The 22,214-nt window shown below is 46.5% G+C and overlaps 2 protein-coding genes and 2 non-coding genes across 4 annotated transcripts; all 4 read left to right on the top strand.

The window, feature by feature from the left end:
• Positions 1-5,954: 5,954 nt before the first annotated feature.
• On the top strand, positions 5,955-11,082 carry RPL21 (ribosomal protein L21). Its single transcript, XM_075490848.1, has 6 exons — positions 5,955-6,107; positions 7,337-7,415; positions 8,041-8,102; positions 9,205-9,317; positions 9,946-10,096; positions 10,954-11,082. The coding sequence occupies exons 2-6, from the start codon at positions 7,349-7,351 to the stop codon at positions 11,041-11,043; spliced, it is 483 nt and encodes a 160-aa protein (XP_075346963.1). The 5' UTR covers positions 5,955-6,107; positions 7,337-7,348; the 3' UTR covers positions 11,044-11,082.
• Positions 8,936-9,010, top strand: LOC142405077 (small nucleolar RNA SNORD102). Its single transcript, XR_012774052.1, has one exon. It is a non-coding gene; the product is annotated as a small nucleolar RNA SNORD102 (small nucleolar RNA).
• LOC142405092 (small nucleolar RNA SNORA27) lies at positions 9,377-9,509 on the top strand. Its single transcript, XR_012774066.1, has one exon. It is a non-coding gene; the product is annotated as a small nucleolar RNA SNORA27 (small nucleolar RNA).
• A 7,232-nt stretch (positions 11,083-18,314) lies between the features above and the next one.
• RASL11A (RAS like family 11 member A) lies at positions 18,315-20,494 on the top strand. The gene is made up of 4 exons (XM_075490847.1): positions 18,315-18,560; positions 18,672-18,728; positions 18,805-18,884; positions 19,086-20,494. Exons 1-4 carry the CDS (start codon positions 18,440-18,442, stop codon positions 19,536-19,538), a joined length of 711 nt encoding a protein of 236 aa, XP_075346962.1. The 5' UTR covers positions 18,315-18,439; the 3' UTR covers positions 19,539-20,494.
• The last annotated feature ends 1,720 nt before the right edge of the window (positions 20,495-22,214 follow it).

Below are 22,214 nucleotides of genomic sequence, written 5' to 3'. Positions count from 1 at the left end.
CTTTACATCAGTGTCCTGGTTTTGGCTGGGATAGAGTTGATTTTCTTCCTAGTAGCTGGTATAGTGCTGTGCTTTGGATTTTAGTATGAGAATAATATTGATAACACGTTGGTGTTTTGGCTGTCGCTAAGCGGTGTTTACACTGGTCAAGGACTTTTTTTCAGCTCCCCATGCTCTGCCAGGTGCCCAAGAAATGGGAGGGGGCACAGCCAGGATAGTTGATCCAAACTGGCCAAAGGGCTATTCCATACCATATGATGTCATGCCCAGTATATAAACTGGGGGAGTTGGCCAGGGGGTAGCGATCGCTGCTTGGGGACTGGCTGGGCATCGGTCAGCGGGTGGTGAGTGGTTGTATATTTTTTTTTTAACCCCCCCCCCCTTTTTTCCCTCCCTTGGGTTTTGTTCCTCTCTCTCTCTTGTTGTTTTCCTTCTCATTACAATTCATTATTATTATTACTATTATTTTGTTCCAATTATTAAACTGTTCTTATCTCAACCCACGAGTTTTCTTACTTTTTCTCTTCCGATTCTCTCCCCCATCCCACCGGGGGGGAGTGAGCGAGCGGCTGCGTGGTGCTTAGCTGCCAGCTGGGGCTAAACCACGACAATCAGGTATTACATTTCAGCAGCAAAGCTCATATTCAAATCCACTTAAAGCTAAATCTCTTTGCCCTCCAAAGTTAAGCCTGTCTTGAAAACCAATTGGCATAGGTTGGGCTTCTGTTAAAATTATACTTTATAGTGAATAAAATAGTCACATGCTAGAAATCAGATAAGGAAAAGGTCAACTAAGTCTGGCCCTCACCAGTCTGCGGTTTTTTCCTAGAGTGTATTTGGGGTTTTTTTGCCTATCTATTTTAAAGTGATTAAAGGCCAATTCTGTCCTGTTTATTCCTTACAGGCAAAAATTCTTTGAAGACACTGAAAGTTTTGCCTGAGCAAAATCATCAATATACAAGAACTGACTTTGTGACACCGAAATCACTGAGAGGTCTGCCATTGCATGAATGTGAGATTAAAAAATTGCCTCCTAGTTCCCCGATAGCAGGTTAAGGACAAGCACTGAAACATTTACAGCTGGAAAAAAAAAATTCAACCCCAGCAGCTTCATGTTTTTTGGATTGTGATCATCTTCAGTAATAACAGGAAGTATCTCAGAAATAATTGGTGCATGGTAAGTAAGCTAACTGGGACTGTTGTACAAATCTGATCACTGATACTCAAGAGAGATGTGTGGGAATGGGAGCAAATGCACAGAGCCTATGTGTCTGGAGGCTTCAAGAGCCTGGTTTATTTAGCTTAGTAAAATATAAGTGTAAAGGGGCTATCATTCGTCTGTGTAAATAATTACAGAAAAAGAAAAAAGGCAAGTGTTGTTCCTCCAGCTAGAAGTACACATAAGCTCAGACATAAACAAGTGAACAGAAAATAGCAGTATGTTCCTAATAATTAAGCCAGTTATTTCTTAAACTGTAGTTAAGAGCTCCCAAGAGGGCTAGCGAAAGGCTTAAGGAGGACTGTGAAAGACCAGGTTTTTTTTAAATATATTTTAATATTAATTCTATACTTATATTCAATACATTATCCAGAGAAAATCCCCACATTATGCAGATTTACTGCTGGCAGCAGACCAGTCCCTCCATGACAGAGGAGCAGAATGTATCTGTAATTACCAGCTGTGTCAGCCAACAAGTGGGTAATCACCTTTAGTCAAAACAACTAAATATACAGCAAAGTTGATGGTGACAATATGAGGAGTTTCTTGGTCCTGGCTTGACGGATTGGACTCTGGGGAGGTTACACAGAGGCAGGTGACCTCAAAAAAGTAGTAACACTTACAAGAAGTTTGAGAAAACACTGCATTAATGAAACCAGTTTCCTGAGAAGCCACTCTGTAAGGGAGGAAAAGGACATTAATTGCTTTTGAAATGAAGTTTGATAAATCTGAAGTTTCATAAATGGATTATAGTATTTGGTACCCGTGAGAAGCTGGTCACAGTTACACAGCAGCTTCCTTGCAAGTTCCTGATGATCACTGTATGGTCAGTAACGCAGTATTCACCGACGTACATATACAAGTACAATGCCATGTTATTCAACTATAGACTTGAATGACAGAACTTGTCAGTATTTCAGATTTTATGTGGCAGTTGACATAATGATGGAAAAAAGGCCTTTTTTTTGGCTTCAGTATCAATCTACCTGCATCTAGTAACATTTTGAATTAGGAATTAATGTATAACTAACATTAGTGTAACGAAAACTTTCATCCATGTGTGACATGCTGGGCCCCATCACAATTCTTGGTCTATACGGTTTTTGCCTTTTCATTTCTCTCAAAGGCACACTGTCATTATTTTCCATTCCTCTTTCCATGAAACACCTCACTGGCAATGCAGCTCAGTACAGCCACCTGTACTGGCACTTATGCGACTCCACAGCGAGTCAAGGAGTTTGTCTCTACAGTCATTTTTGGGAGGTGATTGGTTGATTAGACACAAATTTTATTGATTTTAACTCCCATGAAACTAGGCTCAAGCTTATATTTACAGAATGGGTTTTGTGGACGAGGAGTTGAACTGACTACTAGAAAGAAAAAATTGTTAGAGCTAGAATCATCAGGGAGCTAAAGAGACCGTGAAAGAGGACAGAAGCATGACTCTGAGATGCCACATAACAAGATTCTTTTGGAAAGAGTGAACAATGAAACAACAGGGTCAACTTAAGAGGTGACACAGATTACTTTGGTCAGTAACTTTTTGATCAAAAGCACAGGGTAGATGCTGCACTTCTGTAGATGGGAGCCTGCCATGGGGTAACCAATTAACTTCACAATCTTGATTTTCAATTTAGACTCTTGGTTTTGCAGCGTTATCACAAGAGGAACTGCAGATTTCAATCCTCTTTATTTAACACCTATTCTCCGTTATTTCTATTAATTCTAAATTCTAAAATTCTGCTCCAGTCATAATCACCTATCTTTTTTTTCATGTAATGAATGCGTTATGTGAGACACAGGAGACCTACACCCTACTGAAGGGGAATATTTTTCATTTTTCACCTCAAAGCCCTTTACAAACTCTCATTAATTTAAATTCCTTCCACACCCCTGCTGAATAACCTAACACAAATGGAATGTCACACTCGAGATCGCTGCATGTATCACTTGGTCCTCTGAGCTTAGGAGCAAGCCAGATCCCACTGTGCATTAAAATTTCAGTGAAGGACTCCTGACAACCCCATGTGCAGAACCGTCATAGCGCATTTATTCTTTAGAGAGAGCTGTTGTCCAGAGAGATGCTGCAGAGAAGTGTCAGAAACAAAATGGGGCTCTCCCAAAGAAGATACCAGAATTGTGACTATGGGAGCTTGGGGACTGGAAATGGTTTTTCTGGCATGGTACTTTCCATTCTGAAAAACAAAGTGATGTTTATCTAGTCCCCACTCCTCAGACTTCTAATGAGCCCTGCCTTTCAAGCTCCTTTCCCCAGCAACTTTTGAACTGGCTCCCATTGAAGCTGCTTTCCCTGTCTTGCTCTACCTCCAAGCCAGGGAGAGTAGGAGGGAAACAGAGTCAACCACGGTGTAGTGAGATTTCCAGAGTACCTTAATGGGTGGAGCACCAGCCTGGGACCTTTATGGGGTTTTAGATCCTGACGTTAAGCTGGGCGTTGCCACTCATGTTCACCCCAGTCTTGAGGATAAGGTGTTTCTGAAGCAGAACGAGATGTGGTGTTTGCTGTACAGCCTAGAAGAAATTGGACTCTGGATCCTACAGCTGCAGTTTGATCAAGGAAGAGCAGCTTAGGCTGGGTTTCTGAGGGGATGAGGCGGGACAGTAAGGGAAGCACCTGCAGTCTGGAATGCAGAGCTGCAGGTCTCCCCCACATCTGCTTGGCTGCTAGCTCCGGTTTCCAGACCAGAACTCACCCCACAACTTGTGCACCTTTATCTGCTGGAGACAGCCATTATTAAGAAATCCTTTTGTGAGCAACATACAAAGGCTCTTCAGTCTTTAAGTGCTCAGTAGGCCACAGATTTGGGAAACCGTGTATCACATGTTGGTAGATAGGATGGACTTCTGGACCAGACCCAGACAGCATGCCCAGGGAATGATTTAGTGGAGACAAAACGGTGAAACATGATTGTTTTTTTGAAATGTGGAGCTAAAGAAGGATCCTGGGAACGTGCTAATCATTTTATGAATAAAAACAGCATTGAAATTTTTAATACACCTGTCATGCTATTTATTCGGGAAAAAAAATGTAGCAAATCCTGAATGTCTTACTTGGCCCCAAATAAAGCCGAGTTCAAATAAGTTCACAGTTACTGCTCCCTTATGAATTACACTTACATGCTCTATATGTGGACATGAGTTTCAACATGTGGAGTTTCTTCCCCATTCTTTCCTGCTTGATGTGGAGAAGATTTGCCCTCTATGTAAATTACTGGCAAGAGTGAGGAGTTCAGCTCACTGAAAATGCCTATCTTCCTTTATTCAATAATGCATTTTAGGATTTGGCTTCCTGTATTTACTTTGCTTGATATCCTCCCTGAAAACTCTCTATCTGTTGCCAATATGCTTCCTAAGAGCTGCTCAGGCTCATAACTATCTTCACGCTTGGAAACCTAGGCTGAATGCATATTAAATGACACAGATTTCCTCTGCGTAGATATCAGGTGCTGTAAATTCTAGATTTTTCATAGTGCAGAGCTGGAATACAGACACATTTTTTCTAAATATAACATTTTACTCCAAGAGATTTTGTGTGGAGACAGGGCCTCTGTCTGTCATAACACGCCCTGCCAGCTAACTTTGCAGGCAGAACCTGATAGTGTGTTTAATCCTCCATATCCATTCTTGCAATCCATAAATATTAAACCAGCTTTAAAATGATGATATAAAGGGCTTAAGCTTAAGTTTTGCAAGACAACATTAGAATAACTGTGAAGTTAGTCAGAGGATCAAATATGTTTTTATATGCCACTTTAAGTAATCATCCCTCCCCTAAACAGAACAGAAATTCCTGCAGTAGGGCAACTTCTCGCTGAGACAAGTTTTGAACTGTCCCTGCGTGTTTAGCTCAGGGGAGGGAGGCCCTCTTTTGACTCACTCCTGCCTGCAATCAGCTTCCCATGATGATTCCTGTCTGCTCCAACACTGACGATGCACAAACACAGCGAGTCACGACGTCAGCTCTGGAAGCTGCTCACCAGTCCCCTTCATTTTCAGGCACCGCACAGCTGATGCGACCTGTGGCTGTATAAAGGCTCGTTGTTGAGAATCCGTACTTCATTTATCTTTGTGGAAACATGTGCTGCACAAATTGGAGACGATGGTATTATAGTAATAAGAAAGCCCATTACAGAAATAAGAAACTCCAAACCTGAGCAGCCTCTTTGCTTCTCCTACTGGTTTGCTTCTCCCACCGTGCTTTCCTGCCCAGGACTACCTCGATCTCCAGTCAGGCAACTGTGACTGACACAGGGTGGCAGAAGGCTCACATTACTGCAAATTTAAATTTCGGTGCACTTCTTTAATGTCGTAAAACAACTTCTTGGGTGCTTACATTTTACATTACCAAACACAATTCCCTATGGACGGCGGGCCAACCAATCCACCACAGAACTCACTCCTCAGTCCCTGACAGACACCTGGCTCGTTTTCCCGCTTCCCCGCCACCCCCGCTGTCAAACCTCTCCTAGCCCCGTCTCACGGGACAGCCCTGAAAAAAACCCGGCACTTGTTCCTGCTTTAGCGAAATGGTCAAACTTCTGCCGGGCGAGTTCCGTGGTTGTTTGTCAGGACCAGCATACAAGGCCTTCCTTCACGAGGTTTTCCTCTCGCAGGCAGGCAGGCAGGCAGGCAGGCAGGCAGGCAGGCAGGCGGGCAGGCGGGCAGGCGGGCAGGCGGGCAGGCGGGCAGGCGGGCAGGCGGGCAGGCGCCCGCCTCGCCGGGACTTTCTCGCAGGCGCGGAGCGGGCAGCCCCGCGAAGGCCCCGCTGTTAAGGGCGGCTGCGGCGCCGCCTCTTTCCTTTCGCTCCGAGCCGCCATTTTGTAGGCACACACGGGGAGGTGCGCCGAGCTCCGCTCGTCGGCCTCAGGTGCCTCCGCGGCTCCGGGTGGCGGCGGGAAGGCGGGCGGGCCGCGCTGGCGGCGGGAAGGCGGGCGGGCCGCGCTGGCGGCGGGGCGGGTGGCCGCCGGCTCCGGCTGGGGGCGGCTCGGCCTTGGTGGAGCGAGGGGGCTCAGGGAGCGGGGAGGCCGCGGCCTGGAGGCCGCGGTGCGGGGCGCCGGGCCGGGCCTGGCCTGGCCGGGCCGGGCCGGGCGGCTGCGGAGGGATGGAGGGAAGGAGGGAGGGCACCGTCGGGGCCGGCGACGGCGGCCGGTGCAGGCGCGGGAGCGCGGGGCTCCGCCGAGGCGGCGGCACGTGGCGGTGGGCCCGGTCAGCCCCGGGGCCGCCGGCGGGAGGTCGGAGGCTGGGGAACGGCCCTGCGCAGGCCGAGCGGCTGGGGCAGCTCCCCAGGTTAGGCCCCGGAGTGAGGACCGCCGGGTGCGGCGGGGCTTGAGCTTCGTTAACGTCCGTGTTGGGGTACAGAGTGCGTGCGCCTTGGTGCTGCTTCGTACGCGGCACGAAGTGCCGGGGCGGGGGGGTTCCTGTGGCAGTAGGAGACGCAGCTAAAGAAATTGTTACACTCGGAGCATAAGCAGATGACCGTGTGTCAAATGTAATAGTGGGTGATAAATCTTGTAGGGGAGATCTTGCCTTTTGGATGCCTGGTGAGGAGTGGCAGAGGGAGCTGGGCTTACTCGGCCTGGAGCAGAGGTGGCTCTGGGGGGCACCTTTAGGTGTTACCAGGAAGATGGATCCTGGTACTTGACAGGGCACGTGGCAGGAGCACAAGACAACTGGTTTACGATAAAATGAGAAGCTCAGGCTGGATACAAGGAAAAAGTTTTTTGTCGTAAGAACAGCCAGGCCTCCAAGCAGGCTGCCCAGGGAGGCTGTGCAGTAGTCTCTCCATCCTTGAAGGGTTTCAAGGACAAAGCCCTGGGCAACCTAGTCTGATCTCATAGAAGACTCGTTGAAGCAGGAGGTTGAGCTAGGTGACTTGCTAGCATCCATTCAAACCTGAGTTACCCTGTGGTCCTATAAATACTGTCTTCTGTGAATGTCTAAGCTAAAAACATTGCTTGAGTTGACCCAGCAATTTGGAAGTGGTGTCGTTCTGAATAGGCTTAAAACTGGGTTTTTCTGAAATGTCTGAAAATGCTATTGGTCAAATTTTGAGTGAATGAACTAGTCGTTCTAAATAATTTGCATTCATTTTTACAGTAATCAGCCAAAATGACGAACACAAAGGGAAAGAGGAGGGGGACACGTTATATGTTCTCAAGGCCATTTCGAAAGCATGGTAAGTATACCTTGTAGTGAGAACACTGCATTAAGTTACTGAACTGTTGGATGTCAACAGTCCCTAAGTAGAATTTGTAAAACAATGGCTTGTGTCAAAGGATATCTGACAACTTGGGCTAAAAACTGTAGAATGATATGCAGGTAAACTCTCACCTCTTACAGCTTATGTATTGGTATTCTGATTGCTTCACAGTACTAACAATGCTAATTCTGTCAATGCTTGAAAATTAATTTGAAGGTGAAGAAAATATTTCAACAGTTACGCTTACTTAAAAGGTACAGTTCATTGCCTCTTACTAATGAGCAGTGATAACAGCTGTTTTCACAATGAAGTAGTAAATAGTTGTAATGCCTTTTCAACTTTTGCATTAGGAATGAGATTAAAGCTGTAATTTTTCCTTAGTTGGATTTTTTTTTTTTAAATTGGGAGTGTGTGAAGAGGTAATTAATGCTTAAAAAAACCCCGATGGTTTGATTTCTCAGTTTTATGTTTTTGAAATTGAATTTAAATTTGAGGCATTTTTAAGAAAAATGTCAAATGCGTTGTCTGTGTCCCCCACCCCATTTGGTGTGTGCGTGAAATTGTGAGCTTCCTAAGTATCTAAATTTGTATCTCTTAACAGGAGTTGTCCCTCTGGCTACCTATATGCGCATCTACAAGAAGGGTGATATAGTTGATATCAAGGTACTTTCTACAGGGCTATGTAACTAAAAGCTAAAGCAGTGTAATCCTTTACAGTGTCCAGTTTCTTGAGGTAGTTTTTTTTGTTACTTGGGTCATGTGTGTCAGCACAAGTACCCACTGCTCACTTTTGAAGGAAGAATGGAATGACAATGCTGCTGAACGAATAGTAACACTTCAGTGTCACATGCTGTTTTATGTGGTTTTTTTAATATATATATGTGTGTATATATATTTTATATATTCGGCTGTGCTCTGTTACTGTGCGTTCAGCTGAAAAAAGTGAAAGATGCCATATCTAATACTTGGGTTGCCGTATGGTGCCTACCAGCACTACTTGCATAGGAACCCTAGCTGTCATTTTAGTAGATGTGCTGTTTTGCCTGATTTGCACCTGCTGTTCAGAAGAGTCATAGTTTATGGTGGTGTAGCTGATAGTTATGTCTGTGTCTCTGTATCATTGTAGGACTATGCTTGAAATAAGTATGTACAGGGATGGTGATTGCAAAGCCACATTAAAACTAGAAACTGAGAAATAAATGTAAGGATACATCATATATATTAATATAGGGGGGAAAAGTGAAGCAGCATTTCCCATCACTTGGTATTTTCTAGAACTTGTCCTTTAAAATCAGCTGTACTTCCAAAATTAAGTTGTAGTGAATCTAAAAGCCTTTCACCAAGGATTCCTACTCTGTTGAATCCTTTCGTTTCATTTGAAATGCACAGTTTTTGTAACAGTCACACAGAACATGGTGTGTAATTTGCTTGTTTGTTATTTGACTCTGAGTTCTGTTCAGAGCACTGTTCAGAATTAACACTTCTTGACACACTGGAGCTTGATGATGATTGTCTCCTGTGATTGCTTGCTGAAAGCAAAGTGATCAGTCATTTCACCGACACTGAAAGCAACCAGAATTGTCATAGCAGAATGTGGTAGTCTTCAGATATAAAATGCATGGTTATAAATTCTAATGTATGAATAAAATAGCAGTAATTTTAAATCAATCTCAGGTAATTTGAAAAGTGTCAGAAAAGTCCTTGATGTTGCTTTTTTTCCCCCAAGTTAAAGTTTACACTTTATTCTTGTTTTACCTCTTAACAGGGTATGGGTACTGTTCAAAAAGGCATGCCCCACAAGTGTTACCATGGCAAGACTGGAAGGGTATATAATGTTACTCAGCATGCTGTGGGCATTATTGTTAACAAGCAGGTTAAGTAAGTAATTAAATTCCGTGTATTTAATCTTTGTATTTGGGAAAGTTGATCTGTAATTGCACCCTCCTTTCACTTTGCCAGTTAGACAGTTATTGTCTTGATTGGTCATTCAAGGTGGGTAAAGTATATATCCTTTTTATAACCCAAGCAAATGATGCTCATTTGACTTGGATCCTGTCAGAGGAAACAGTTTTTCTTTTTCTGAGCAGCACTTAAAGTGACATTGCCTAATGGGGATTTTCAGCTGACTTTCACATTGATACTGAAGCCCTTTTTAAATATTAATTTGTAGCTGGGTTTTGTACAGTTTAGTCAGAAAAGGACAAGTTGTTTTTCCTCCAGTAACTGGCCTGGAGTACAGTGGTAATACAATCCTTTGTTTGTATGCTACAAGGTTAAAATTACATGTTCTCCGCAGCCTTAATCCTAAATTGTTATATATTATTAAACTTTCAGTTATATAAGTTGTATCTGATTTGCATCTGCAGCAATGTATTTTGAGTGATTGCCTTTTAAAGAAAAATTATGTTATTGAGCTTATGGAGTTACTCCTGTAAGGGCTGTAAAACTAGCTTTGAAGTAGCCTTTTTTCAAGTGCAGTAGATTAAAAACTCATTTCTTTTCTTAGGGGCAAGATTCTAGCCAAAAGAATTAATGTGCGTATTGAGCATATTAAACATTCCAAGAGCAGAGACAGCTTTCTGCAGCGTGTGAAGGAAAATGAAAAGAAGAAAAAGGAAGCAAAAGAAAAAGGCATTTGGGTTCAACTGAAACGTCAGGTAATATTTTTATTGTAGTTGACACATTGTTGATTCAGTTCACCAAAAAAAAAAAAAGAACTAGAACCAAACCAGTTGAGTAAAATGTTGTTTTCTTCCAAAACAATAGTGTGTTATGCTGTAAACTGAGCTCTTTCCGTCAGTCTTTAAAAAACAGCAAAAAAACCCCACCTCACATTAATAAAGCTGCTTACAGTATTCTGAAAACCCCACATCTCCGGCAGATTTTGTTGGAGGTATCTGTTGCTACCACCCTCACTTGGGTTTGCAATCCTTTGCGGGAGGTTACTTTTATTTAAGAGTAGAGTGGCAGCATGCAATGTGTTTGCCTCTGAGCTGTCTGATATGTTTGGTGCCAGTGCAGTTCTGCACTGTTCCTGGATGGAAATTGTATCCTTGGCTGTGAACAAAGGGATGGATGCTTCCTGTGCTGTTGCTGATCTCCAGCAGAAGCTCTGGCTGATTTCTAGGATCAGTGTTGTCTTCAGTTGAGTTTAGCTGCAGCAGTTTCTGTTGCAACCCTTTAAGAAAAGAATGAATAGCTAGACTTTAGAGAGGAGATAATGGCTGTTGCTTCCAGAACCCCAGGTTACATCACTTCATCATAATTTGGATTAGTAGATTGCAGAGGGTAAAGTGTAGGTTTTTTCATTCAGCAATGAAAGTCAAGCACACTTTCCAGCAGATCATTTTCCTACTGCTATTCTTTGAATCAAATTTTAAGCTAGCAATGGTAGAAGTGCTGTAATTTTTATATAATAACATGTTAAATGTTGTCAAAATGAATTTTGTGTAACCTTTCTTTGGAGTTTCAGTGCCATGAGTTTTCTGTTTTCTTTTTTTTTTTCTGTTCACAGCCTGCTGCACCAAGAGAAGCACACTTTGTGAGAACTAATGGCAAGGATCCAGAGCTGCTGGAGCCGATTCCCTATGAATTCATGGCATAATGCACATTTAAAAAAAATAAACTGAACATCTGGTTTTGATTGTGGCTGATTCCTTTAGTTTTTTTGAACAGATGGTTTAGAAAACTTTTATTGAAGTTTGTTTATTTAACTTGCCTTACATGGTGCTTGGTCATTTAAATAATCTGCAGCTTTTGATGATCAGTTTAGTCATTTATGTAGATCATAAATCCTGGGGACACTGAAATTTGCTAATGCTTAGTGATGATCATCCTTCTATGATTTCCTAATGAGAGGACATGGAATATTTCACCAACAAACTAAGAGCATATACCAAGAATTGTACAGTGTCACTTGAAGGTTTAATTTTTTTTGTGGGAAAAGGGATAACGGGCTTCAGATTTCCTTCATAAAAGCTTTTGTCTAAGAGGCCTCAGATTAATACCAAAGAAAAATTGTGGAAACAGTTTTTGAAAGCAACATTTTGAGAAGTGGCTGTGGGCAGATTTTGGTGTTTCACCATTGTAACCTGTTAAAGAAGGATTTTTAGAATATCCTCAGGCCAATAAGTGTTCTTATGAAATAGTAGCAGGTTAGAAACAAGGTTTTAATTCCAAAACTGCCAGCCTTTGTAATTTGACTTTTATCATTTGAATTAGCTGGCATAGCTGAACACTTGCATTTTGTTTATTGCATGTCTGTTGAATCTAAACATCTACCTGGATGTTCTAAACATTCGTCTCATCCCATTGATTTTATTGATAACTCACAAAAAAACAGTGCTACCTGCCCAGTGTTTCTTGAATGGAAGAACATCTTCAGCTGACTGCTTACTAACCGAGGCTGTTTTTTGTGAGCTTTGTTTGAAACGGTGTGAAGCTTGCTGAAGAAACTGCTGAAGCTAACCTGCTTAGTTAGCTTTGAACATGCATAAACTCAAATTTCACTGTGTTATAGACATGGATAAATAATGTTACCTTTCTAAGTGTCATGTAAGGCCTTGCTTAGCTACCTCAAGTAAGTGATGTAAAATTAATGTCTACGGGTAGAGAGAGCAAAATACTGGAGAAGGTAGTGACCTCAAGCAATTTGTAGGTATTGACTGTTGAAAATTAGTGAGTAGTCAATTGTGGGACAGCTACTACATTGGGGAGTAAGAAATGGAGAGGTAATGAGGTTTGCTTTTTCCCGTAATTCTGAAGTGCCTTAAGCAGAAGTATCAAACTGTGTACAGATTGTTTATAAATTAAGGTATTAATGTCTGTTTGCATTTACCTAACATTCAAATGCGAGTGTTCCCATTCTCATAGAATGTAGTTTTTGGATGTTGAGGTCACTGTCTGGCTTGGCCTGGTATTTAAGGGTGACAGGCTTTAGGCACTGGAGGTTCAAAGTCGCGGTGAGCAGGTACTGCGTTTGAAGTTTCCCCAAGCTCCTATCTCAGAAGATGGAGCAGGCTGTATAGTTGGAATGACTTCGGAAATGCCTTGAAGAAGGTGGAACAAAATGTACCCATCAACAGACTGATAACATGATATTAGTGCTGTATTTTGGCACCGTGTGTATTGGGCATGGAGTGCACCAGCATCTGAAGCAAGGTTGATGAATCTATCTTAACTTTCACCGTTGCAGCTTATGCACTTAGCTTTTAGGATCAAGTGGGGTTTTCTTGGAGCAGCTAGGTCTGTATACTGAACCTTAGATCTTTACTAGCTTCTTTGGCTTGTGGATTTCCACAGCAATTGAAAATGAGTACTTGACTCACAAGTGTAGTTTTCCATGAGGCTTTGTGTCTTGAAGGAGTGAAGTGGGAGGTTTTACTGGGTACAGTCTTTGGAGATGGTATTTTAAGTTTTCTTCTCGTGCATGCTTGTCTAAGTTATTTCGGTTCTATGTTTGTTTTGTACTTATCTGTCAAGATTCAAGTGGATTAGCTGTAGCATCATGATGAAATGGTTAAACAGTAACTAGAAGTGTTGGGTAGTTCTAAACTTTTGAATTTATTTTCAACAATTTGGAATAGTGAGACTAGACAGCATGCAGTGGTCTCATTTAAGAGCTGCGTTTCCGGAGGCGCTGTGCATTGCAACAGTTTTCATTTTATTTAGTCTCAGTGTTTTTAAGGTCACTATGCCAACAGTAGATGCTCTTAAATGCGTATTTGGAAGCTGTGTGTGGGCTGGGAGGAGAAGGAGGGAATGCTTTCCTTTGTCAGGATTCCCAGAAATGACTGAAAATTAAACTGGGTTTGTGTAGCAAGAGAATAGCCTTTTTTGTTTTTTTTAATCTTTGAAAACAAATTAACTAAGATTTAACCTGTCTTGGGTTTATAGACGCTGCCTGTTAGTTGCTGTCAGTGCAGTGGTGGTTTTCCTGGTAATCCTGGGTTTGCAGAAGCACAGCTGGGATATTTACACATCTCAGCATCTGCTATTGAAGTTTGCTTCTCATGTGTTCCGCTGCCCTGTTTTTGCACAGTCCTGACAAAAGAGGGAGATCTGTGAATTGAGAAAAGTTGTTGAAGAACTGCCTGTCAGGACATCTGCAGTCATGAAACTAGTGTCTAAATTGAAATGCATCCTTCTTGATAGAAGAAAATAGTTCTGGGTGTGTGCAGAACTTGCAGATTTGGGAGGGAAGGGGGTGATTTTGGCAGTTCAGCCTCTCTGCCCCTCTGGGCAGAGGAAGCATGTTTCCTTACAGTGTTTGGAGTTGCAAGTTCCTCTCCTCTTCAACTTGCTCTAGAAGGGATTTTATGCACCAGACCCATAAGCTGTAACCAGTTCTCTGCGGTCCTGTTCTGAGGCTGTGCCTTGCAAGCAAAACCTTGCAGCGAGCGTGCCAGCTACAGGCTAGGTGTTTCCTCTTCTCATACCGTGACAGAGTTGAATTTTGTTCATTCCACGATGCTTTGAATTGTGGAGAACTGTTGTGAAATCTGCAAAGTTATAGGTTTCCCATATAATGGGACATACCTTGAGCTAGCAGAATTTAGGAATGCCTAGTTTAAAAGCCAGTTTTGCAGTTCAGTATTACATGTTACCTGTCTTCCAGTCCCCTTCTGGTACAGAGACTTAGTTATCCCGGAGCTGGTGGACAGGCTGTCCCTGTACAACATGTGGAGAGTGAAGTGCTTATGGATTAGCACAAGCTGTTACACTTCAGTGTAGTGCTTTGTGTCCATTCCACAGAGCCTAATTAGGAGGTGGGGGCTGAGCTGTCTCCTCCTTCCCAGGTTTTACTGCCTTGAACCGTTGCAGCTGCTTCCCTGCCAAAATCTCCTGTCTTCTCCTAGAAAAGAAGAAAGGAAGCCTTCTCCTGAGCTGCCAGCTTTGTCCTTTTTAGCGTACCAGTGACACCGAGGTCTGAGGTTTCCCGAGGGCCGTGTAGGCAGTGTTAGTGCTGATCCTGTGTGTGGCCAGGAAGGATCAATGGAAGGGCAGAAAGGACTGGGGAGGAGGAACCGTGCCCGTGCAAAGGGGCTGCAGGCTGAGGACCCTGGGAGGGAGCAGGTGAAGCATGTGTGCCTGAGGGGGACGAGGGATATGCAGACACCTCCAGCCCCATTCCTGGGGGGCAGGTGGGTAAGCAGCTGCCATGAGGATGTGCAAACAATTCATGTTTGTCTAATCTTCCTGTTGTATGCATCAGATGGGGGAAACAGTCTTGATGTTCACACCCTTGTCCTTCTTGGTGCAATACTGGACTCGGTATGTTCATGATACCTCGTGATCAAAAGGACAGCTGGCATCCCAGACACAGATGCTGTGCTGGGATGTCCTGACTGGTCCAGAGGATGCCAAGAGCTGTGCATAGACCTGCCAGAGAATGCAATCCTCCCTATCGCAGCACAGGCAGGGTAGGTTCCCCCCTGTTCTTGCAGAGACTGCAAGGTGCCATGGGTTCCTTGTAGTTCGGGGTGTGTAGTGAAAAGATACGGTTAAACTGGACGCGTCATTGTCTGGGTAGAACCTCACGACTCGGGTGTGAGTAGTGTCTCCCACGGTGCAGGGGGCACCCTACTGCTGCAAACGGGAACCCTCCTTGCATGGGAAGAAGGTACCAGCAGTCCCTGCAATGCTGAGGGTGGTGGTATGGAAGACAGATTATGAGCTTTTTGTGTCCACGCATCTACCTCGGTGGATGTACTACCAAGACCTATGTAAGAATCAAGTTGTAGCTGCTGGGGTTTACATAGTCATAACTATCCTTGTTCAAGCGTTGGGTAGGGACATCGCTCCCATCAGCACCACTCATACAGCTCAGGAACCCAGAAAAAAACAAAGCTCTGGTTGAGGTTGCTGATTTCATTTTCCACTATTTGGAGGAAGAGTCTTTGGGTGATGGCCCCTGGGCCCTCAGTCACCTTTTTGTCCATGCCCACTCCAAACTGTTTAGCCATTGACCAGCAGGAACTGGGGAGTGTAAGGAATAGCTACAGTCTTGAACGTGGGCTTGTGCTCCTGAAAGTTCACAGGAGAGTGGTGAAGCCGTGCCAGCTCACAGCAAAGGTTCTCAACAGTGTTCCTCCACATGGAAAAGCTTTGTGCCTGCTGCTCATTCTCTCACATGGTCCTGCCAATCTTAAGCCCAGAACTTCTAGCTGACTCCCAGGAAATCACTGTGCATTTTGTTTCTTAGAGGAGAAGGGAGCTCCAGATGCTCTCATGATGTCCTTCCTGCTGCAGCCACAGGAGTAAGCTGCTTACTCCCTCCCCCAAAAGTACCTGCTGTTGAATGTTACCAGAGCTTGGAATAGGGAGGTGGGTCAGGCTGCACTATGGTGTCCCTGGGACTCCACGTGAGTGGGACTGAGAGGTGTTGCTGGGGGAAAGGGGAAAGGGTAGACCATAGGGATGGTGGCATGGGCCATCGGCATGGGATGGGTGAAAGTACGACCTTGTGCTTCCCAAGTAGGACCTCCAGCCAAGAAAGGAAAGGCTCCTTGGAATAGCTGTGAGGCCTGTACATCCCAGGGATAGCTTGGTCTGCAGAACAGGAACAGCTAATCTGAGCCCCCACATGTGAGGAATCTGAGCCCCAACTGCTCCAACCTACTGAACTGCTCCTGTTGCACCAGAGTAGGTGTTGATGGAGAGACAGCCCGTTGCTCCCTGGAAACTAATTCCTTTGCAGGGTTTCCTGCCTGGGTTTGCACAGTCATCTCTGTGCTTGGCCATCACAGTTTGCCCTTTGGGGGTGGTCTCAGCAGCGAGTGAGGCAGCATGAGCTCTACAGCTGCCCAGAAAGGGGGAGCTCCTCAAGTTTTGGGGATGGTGGTTGTTTAATACTACTGCTTTCACAGCTCAGTGCCTGAGACTCATCTGCCTGGAATGGACTTATTTCAGTAGTGTTCTTCCAAGGGCATGCTGAATGTACTCTGATAGCTCTTTTGTAAAGAAATGTATAAAAATAGCCTGCGTTGGCACTGTGAGCAAGGCCAAAGACAAGCGGTGCATGACAATGGGAGCAGATGACAATAGCATGAACCTCTGGAAACCAAAAGCTTTTAGTGATACAAGAGAAATCTTGTTTATCTAAAGAAAAGGGCTCACTGGCATGATGGGAAGTGAAATAGAAATTTTAGAGGCAATCAGTTTTTGAGGTTAAAAGTGGCCTTCACGTTACCGTAGAGGTTCTTAGGCACTAAAGTAACACAAATAATCAACAGCACTTCTTCCACCGTGCTTTTCCACAGGCACTACTTTAACTGATGTTAATTAGCGTGATGTTAACTACTGTGAAGTATGTGTAACCCTTCAGCAAAGAGCAGTGTGGAATCGTTATCAGATAGAACACTTCTGGGGCACCAGGGGAGAATCTTTAAAGAGGGCAGAATATGGCTTTGGGGGGGCTGGCCAGTCCTCTGGCTGCCGCAGGGTGCAGAGCCCGAGCTAAGCCTCTGTTCCCTGCTTGAACTCTGTGCCCATGGGAAGCAGGGAGCAGTTCTTCCCCATCCTTGCCTCCATGGTGCTGAGGGTTGATTTTCCTCAGGAACACCTTGGCTCTGGTAGAGCAGAGCTGGTGATGTTATCCTGGTGCCCTTGTTCTGAGTTTTCATGTCACTAGAGGGACTGGGGCTGAGAATGTCCAAAGAAGCGCATAATAGGTCAGGTACCTGTACTCTGGCAAGGATGTAGGGAGAAAGTAAGAGGGAGGACAAGAGGAAAGTGAGGAAAAACAGGACTTCTTGTCGTTGCGTGCATCTTCCAAGAGCTGTATTGAAGGGGAGGGGGAAGGTGACCAAGAGCAGCACCATTGCACAGCCCTGCTACTGCCAAGGTTCAGCTCAGCTGCCTGCCTGTGGGTGTCCAGGGCATCAGCCCCACAGTTGGGGTCCAGCAGCTCCTGCGGTGGCTCCGTGCCTCCATGGTGCTGGGCTGGGAGACCACAGACCCATCCCACTGCTTTGGAGTACTGATGTACTGGCATCTTCCATGTTATTTCCTGCTGGCTTGTGTTATCTCCCTGATAATAATAAAAATAAAGCAGCCCTGGAACGGATTATTTATCTTGTAAACACTTACACACTTGCAAAGCAGCACGCTGCAGAAGTGGTTTTGCAGGATCCAGGGCAACGGTTTGCAGAGAGACTGAAGCCTCCACACAGCTGTTTGCGGGTTTGAGGCTTGTTTAACGGCAGCCTGTGGTGGAGCCTTTCTTCTCTAAAACTTTCTTCCACTTTAAAACCCCTCAGGGCCTAAATCCAGGCCTCAAGGCACTGTGGACCACTTTGGTTTCAGGGCTGGCTGTTGCTTGATCTGCAAGCTGGGATTTCAACACCGGCTGTGGAGGGGTGTATCCAGGTGTGGGAAACAAAATCGTTTTTTGAGGTAAAAGAATAAATAATTTCCCTCCTTCTGTGCCTGGAGTCCCTCGCTGCAGGGGGGGGGTGCATAAAGCAGGAGCCTGTTGCGGTGGTGGTCGGGGCTGGTGGGGTGCGGAGGCGCACCCTCCCAAACCCAGTGAGACCCGTGCTGCCGTCCCCCTGCCTCGGGCGAGGGCGGTGCACGGCGGGGTGCTGCGGCCGGGGCTGCAGGCCGGGCTGTCCCCCACCCGCGGCACCTGCCCCCGCTGGGGGCCACCGCGCACCGGGGATGGGGAGCTGGGGAGGAAGGGGCAGGGGTACAGCAACCGAGGGGCGAGCGGGGCCCCCGGGGCACGGCGGGGGCCGGGGGGCTGCGGGCGGCCCCGCCGGGGAGGCGGCCGGCCTGGGGGCGGCGCGGCCGGCGGCGCCACAGCCAATGGGCGCCCCGCGCTCTGCGCACGCTGCGGGGCGGCCCCGCGCACGGCGCTGCCGGCGGAGCCTTTAAAAGCCGAGCCCGGCCGAGCGGAGCCCAGCCCAGCACAGCCCAGCCCAGCACAGCCCGGCCGAGCGGAGCCCAGCGCAGCCCAGCCCAGCCGGGCCGAGCCATCCGGCCGCCGGGCCGCCCCTCCCATGCGCCTGCCGAGCATGTCCCAGCCCTTCCTGCTGGCGCCCATCGCCGAGTGCGCCCCGGGGCCGCCCGGCGCCCAGGTCCGTCTGGCGGTGCTGGGCGCCCGCGGCGTCGGCAAGAGCGGTGAGTGCGGGAGGGGGGTGTCGCGGGGCTGTGCGTCCCCCTTGCCCCTGTCTCTGTCTGTCTGTCTGGCCGGCCGGCCGGCCCCCCTAACGCGGCCGCTCTGTGTTTCAGCGATGATCGTGCGGTTCCTGACGAAGCGGTTCATCGGGGACTACGAGCCCAACACAGGTGAGGCGGCGGGCGGCGGGGCGCGGCAGGGACCCCCGCGGCCGCGGCTTGTGCCTGACGGCTCTCTGCTCCCCAGGCAACCTCTACTCCAGGCTGGTCCATCTGGAGGGGGACCACGTTGCCGTGCAGATCCAAGACACGCCGGGATGCATCCAGGTACGGAGATGCTTCGGATCGATCGGTTCTCCTCTGCCACCTAAAGGCTCAGCTTTTGAGCCCCAGCTTCCTACGAGGCCAGGCTTAGTCTCCTAAGACAGAGCTCAGGCTTCCCTTTGCACCCGTTTAACGGTGCTGACTATGATACAGGCTTTATGCTTTCACGACCCGATGCCAAACTTGTCCTCTGTCGTGCCGCAGGTGCAGGAGGACTGCGTGCAGGTGCTGGACTCCCTGTCCCGCTGTGTGAAGTGGGCAGAGGGCTTCCTCCTGGTGTACTCCATCACAGACTACAGCAGCTACCAGTCAGTCCGACCTCTCTACCAGCACATACGCAAGGTCCACCCAGATGCCAGGACTCCCATCATTATCGTGGGGAACAAAGCAGACCTCCTCCACGCCAGGCAAGTACAGGCGAAAGAGGGACTACAGCTGGCAAATGAACTGGGCAGCCTGTTCTTGGAAATCTCCACGAGTGACGACTCCCGAGGCGTCTGTGATGTTTTCCAGTATCTTTGCAAGGAGGTCAGCAAACTACAGCACGCCGGTAGCATGGACAGGAGGCGGATGTCCATCATCCCTCGGCCCAAATCTCCCAACATGCAAGATCTAAAGAGACGTTTCAAACAGGCTTTATCTTCCAAAGTCAAATAAACCCCCCAATGAGATCCTGCGTGACACAATAGACTTTGTTTTTGTAAACTAGTTAATAAAAATCTTTATTTTTTTACTAATGCCAGCAGTATGGAAGTAAGTATGTCGAAGCTTGCGATTTCCTTGCCATTCTGTCTTGTTTGACTGGTTGAGTTATTTTTACAAAAAAAAAAAAAAGGCTGCATAGCAACTAAACAGAGGTAGTTGGAGAAGGGGATTTTTGCCAGGAGGTTTTCATTCCATTTCTGTTTTGGGCTGGGATTTGCTGTTTTACTCTGCTCAAATGACTTTTTTGGAGCCTCGGTTTCCTGTTTGTAAAATGGAAGTGATGATGGTGTAACACTCACCTGCCTTTATAAAACACTTAGAAAGCCTTTGATGGAAAGCTTTATATGGAGAGAGAGGAAAAAAAAAAGTTCTATTAAACATGAAAATATAAAACTGTCTGTAAGAATTCTGAATTATAATAGGATCACTTTCCTCCCTCAATGACTGCTGTTTTGCTTGCACCTGTAATCGCCTGAATGATGACAAGCTGTTAGGAATGAGTCCCAATTTTTGATGTGCTGTAGAGGTCTATCGCGCAGAATTAGTCTTCTGAGCCCAAAGCATTTAGCAGGAGGGTTGAGTTTCTCCTACAGATTACTGTGGGACAAAGTGCTGAGTAATCCGCAGCAGAGGAGTGTGTGGGATGGCTGTTGCTTTCTCTGGAGATGTGTGATAGGAAGGACTGATGTGTAGGTTTCCTTTAAAGAAAATAGCTACATTTAAAAGGAATCGTGTCTTTATTTTCCCCAGGGCAATTTTGTAGCCATGGGAAACAGGCTAGACTTTTCACCCTTATTTCACATAAGCACTACACCATATTAGAATGGTTTTTACTAACTGTTTGCTGGATGTCTAAGCATGGAATGTGAGTTTTGCACTTCAAATATGCCTCTGAAGTATGTGCATTGTGTTGGTAAAAAATAAAGCTCTGCTCCATGCTGAGTAGAAAGTGTGGAAGTGGAGTAATCTGCGCAGGGGGAAACTTGCTATCGCCACTCATGCACAACTCCAGTAAGATATATTTTTTTTATTATTTTATTTTCATGGGTTAAGTCCAAAGACCCTCTTCTTCTTGCCTTTATTAGGAAAGGCAGGCAACTGCTGCGTAAGTCCCTTGTAGTTAGTGGGCAGTATCTGTTTCTTCTGACCCCTGGGACTTGAAACTTTATGGGACACCTCTAATCCTGATCTGCAGATGAAAGTCTTCATGATGGTGGTCATCGAGGGAAGGGTGACTGAGCAAGGTGATGCTCTGCAAGGAGGCATCAGGGGCCTGTTTTAGCGCTGGGTAGGGGTGTGGGATGCCAGCAGCACTATTCCCCGTCCAGGGCCACGTGCACAACATCAGTCTGGGCATGCTACCTGTACATCTCCTCTCTGAAGGCCCTGTGCTGCCCTACCAAAGGGAGTGGGAGAGCTGAAGGGGGGCAGCTCCAGACCTGCAGGACCAGACTGAAACTGGGACTGCAAACTGGGTCCACAACTTGAATTAATGGAAGTGCAAAATCACAGTGACAGCCTGGACAAATAAAAGTACTCTTCAAAACACATTTTAAATATTTCTTCACTGTGATAGTTGTTCTGCCAGGCCCAGGGCTCTGGGCTGGGGTCTCAAGGGGAGCAGGGGGACGGGGTGGATGAGAATGGGTACATCCCTGGCAGCCTCGGACTCACCCCACAGGCCACATGCTCATGGGGAAATTTGAAGGGCAGTTTGAAAAATCACAAGTGAGATATTTATGCAGCATTTCACCATCCTGAAATCAGGGATAACATTGTTTTCAAGAGAAATTACCACCCTGCTACGGTTTCGGTAATTTTTTAAACTGTAGCTTTTGTCTTTGGAAATGATGAAGCTTGACTTCCTACTCATGCATCCAGTACAGATTTTCATTGAGCAAGTTGCTAAAGGTATCCACCTCATATGTAGGCACAAAATACACTAAAAGGGTGGGTAATGTGTACTGCACCTCTCTGCACCATGGTAATCAAAGGCCAGGTGGAAAAAAGCAATAGGCACCAACCTCTGGTGCCTCCCACTGCCCCCCTGTTGAGCCTTTAGAAGCCCCTGGCAGCTGTCTTGGCCGCACGGTGGTGCAGGGGGAGTTTGGGCAGGAGGCTGCTGGGCACACGAGGGCGAGAGATGGGCAGGAGGAGCAGGAGGGTAAATACAGTGATTTTCCCCATCTCTCTCCTATGGGGAGAACCTAAAGAGATGCCCCTTGTTACATAGGCCCTTGTATGTTCAGGTGGAGGTGCAAACCTTCCCATCCCCTCTCCACGCTGTCGGGCTGGCTCGGCTGCATGCCGGGAGCAGCATGAGGCCCCTTGGGGATGTAATGGGGAATCTGCTGGCTAAAGCATCCACATGGCAGGGAGGGAGGGCTGCTCTGACCTGCCTCCAGTCTAAGGCAGCAGCTGAGCTGGGGTGTTCTGGATAACACTTTCGGGTACAGATACCTAAATTAGGCATTTAAGCTGTTTGTCAGAATTTGCCCCGGCTGGCACAGATTTACCTTCACCCAGAAGTTTTCAGCCTGTGCGACCCTGAGCTGGCAGGCAAAGCGCAGGAGGAGCCCGCTGGCTCCCAGCTCGTTTTGCCCTGGCATTTTCTTCAGTCCCGGGTGA

Source organism: Mycteria americana, chromosome 1 (genome assembly GCF_035582795.1).
Source record: "Mycteria americana isolate JAX WOST 10 ecotype Jacksonville Zoo and Gardens chromosome 1, USCA_MyAme_1.0, whole genome shotgun sequence".
NCBI lineage: Eukaryota > Metazoa > Chordata > Aves > Ciconiiformes > Ciconiidae > Mycteria > Mycteria americana.
The sequence above is the reverse complement of the archived record's forward strand: the minus strand, read 5'-3'. Positions and strand labels throughout refer to the sequence as shown.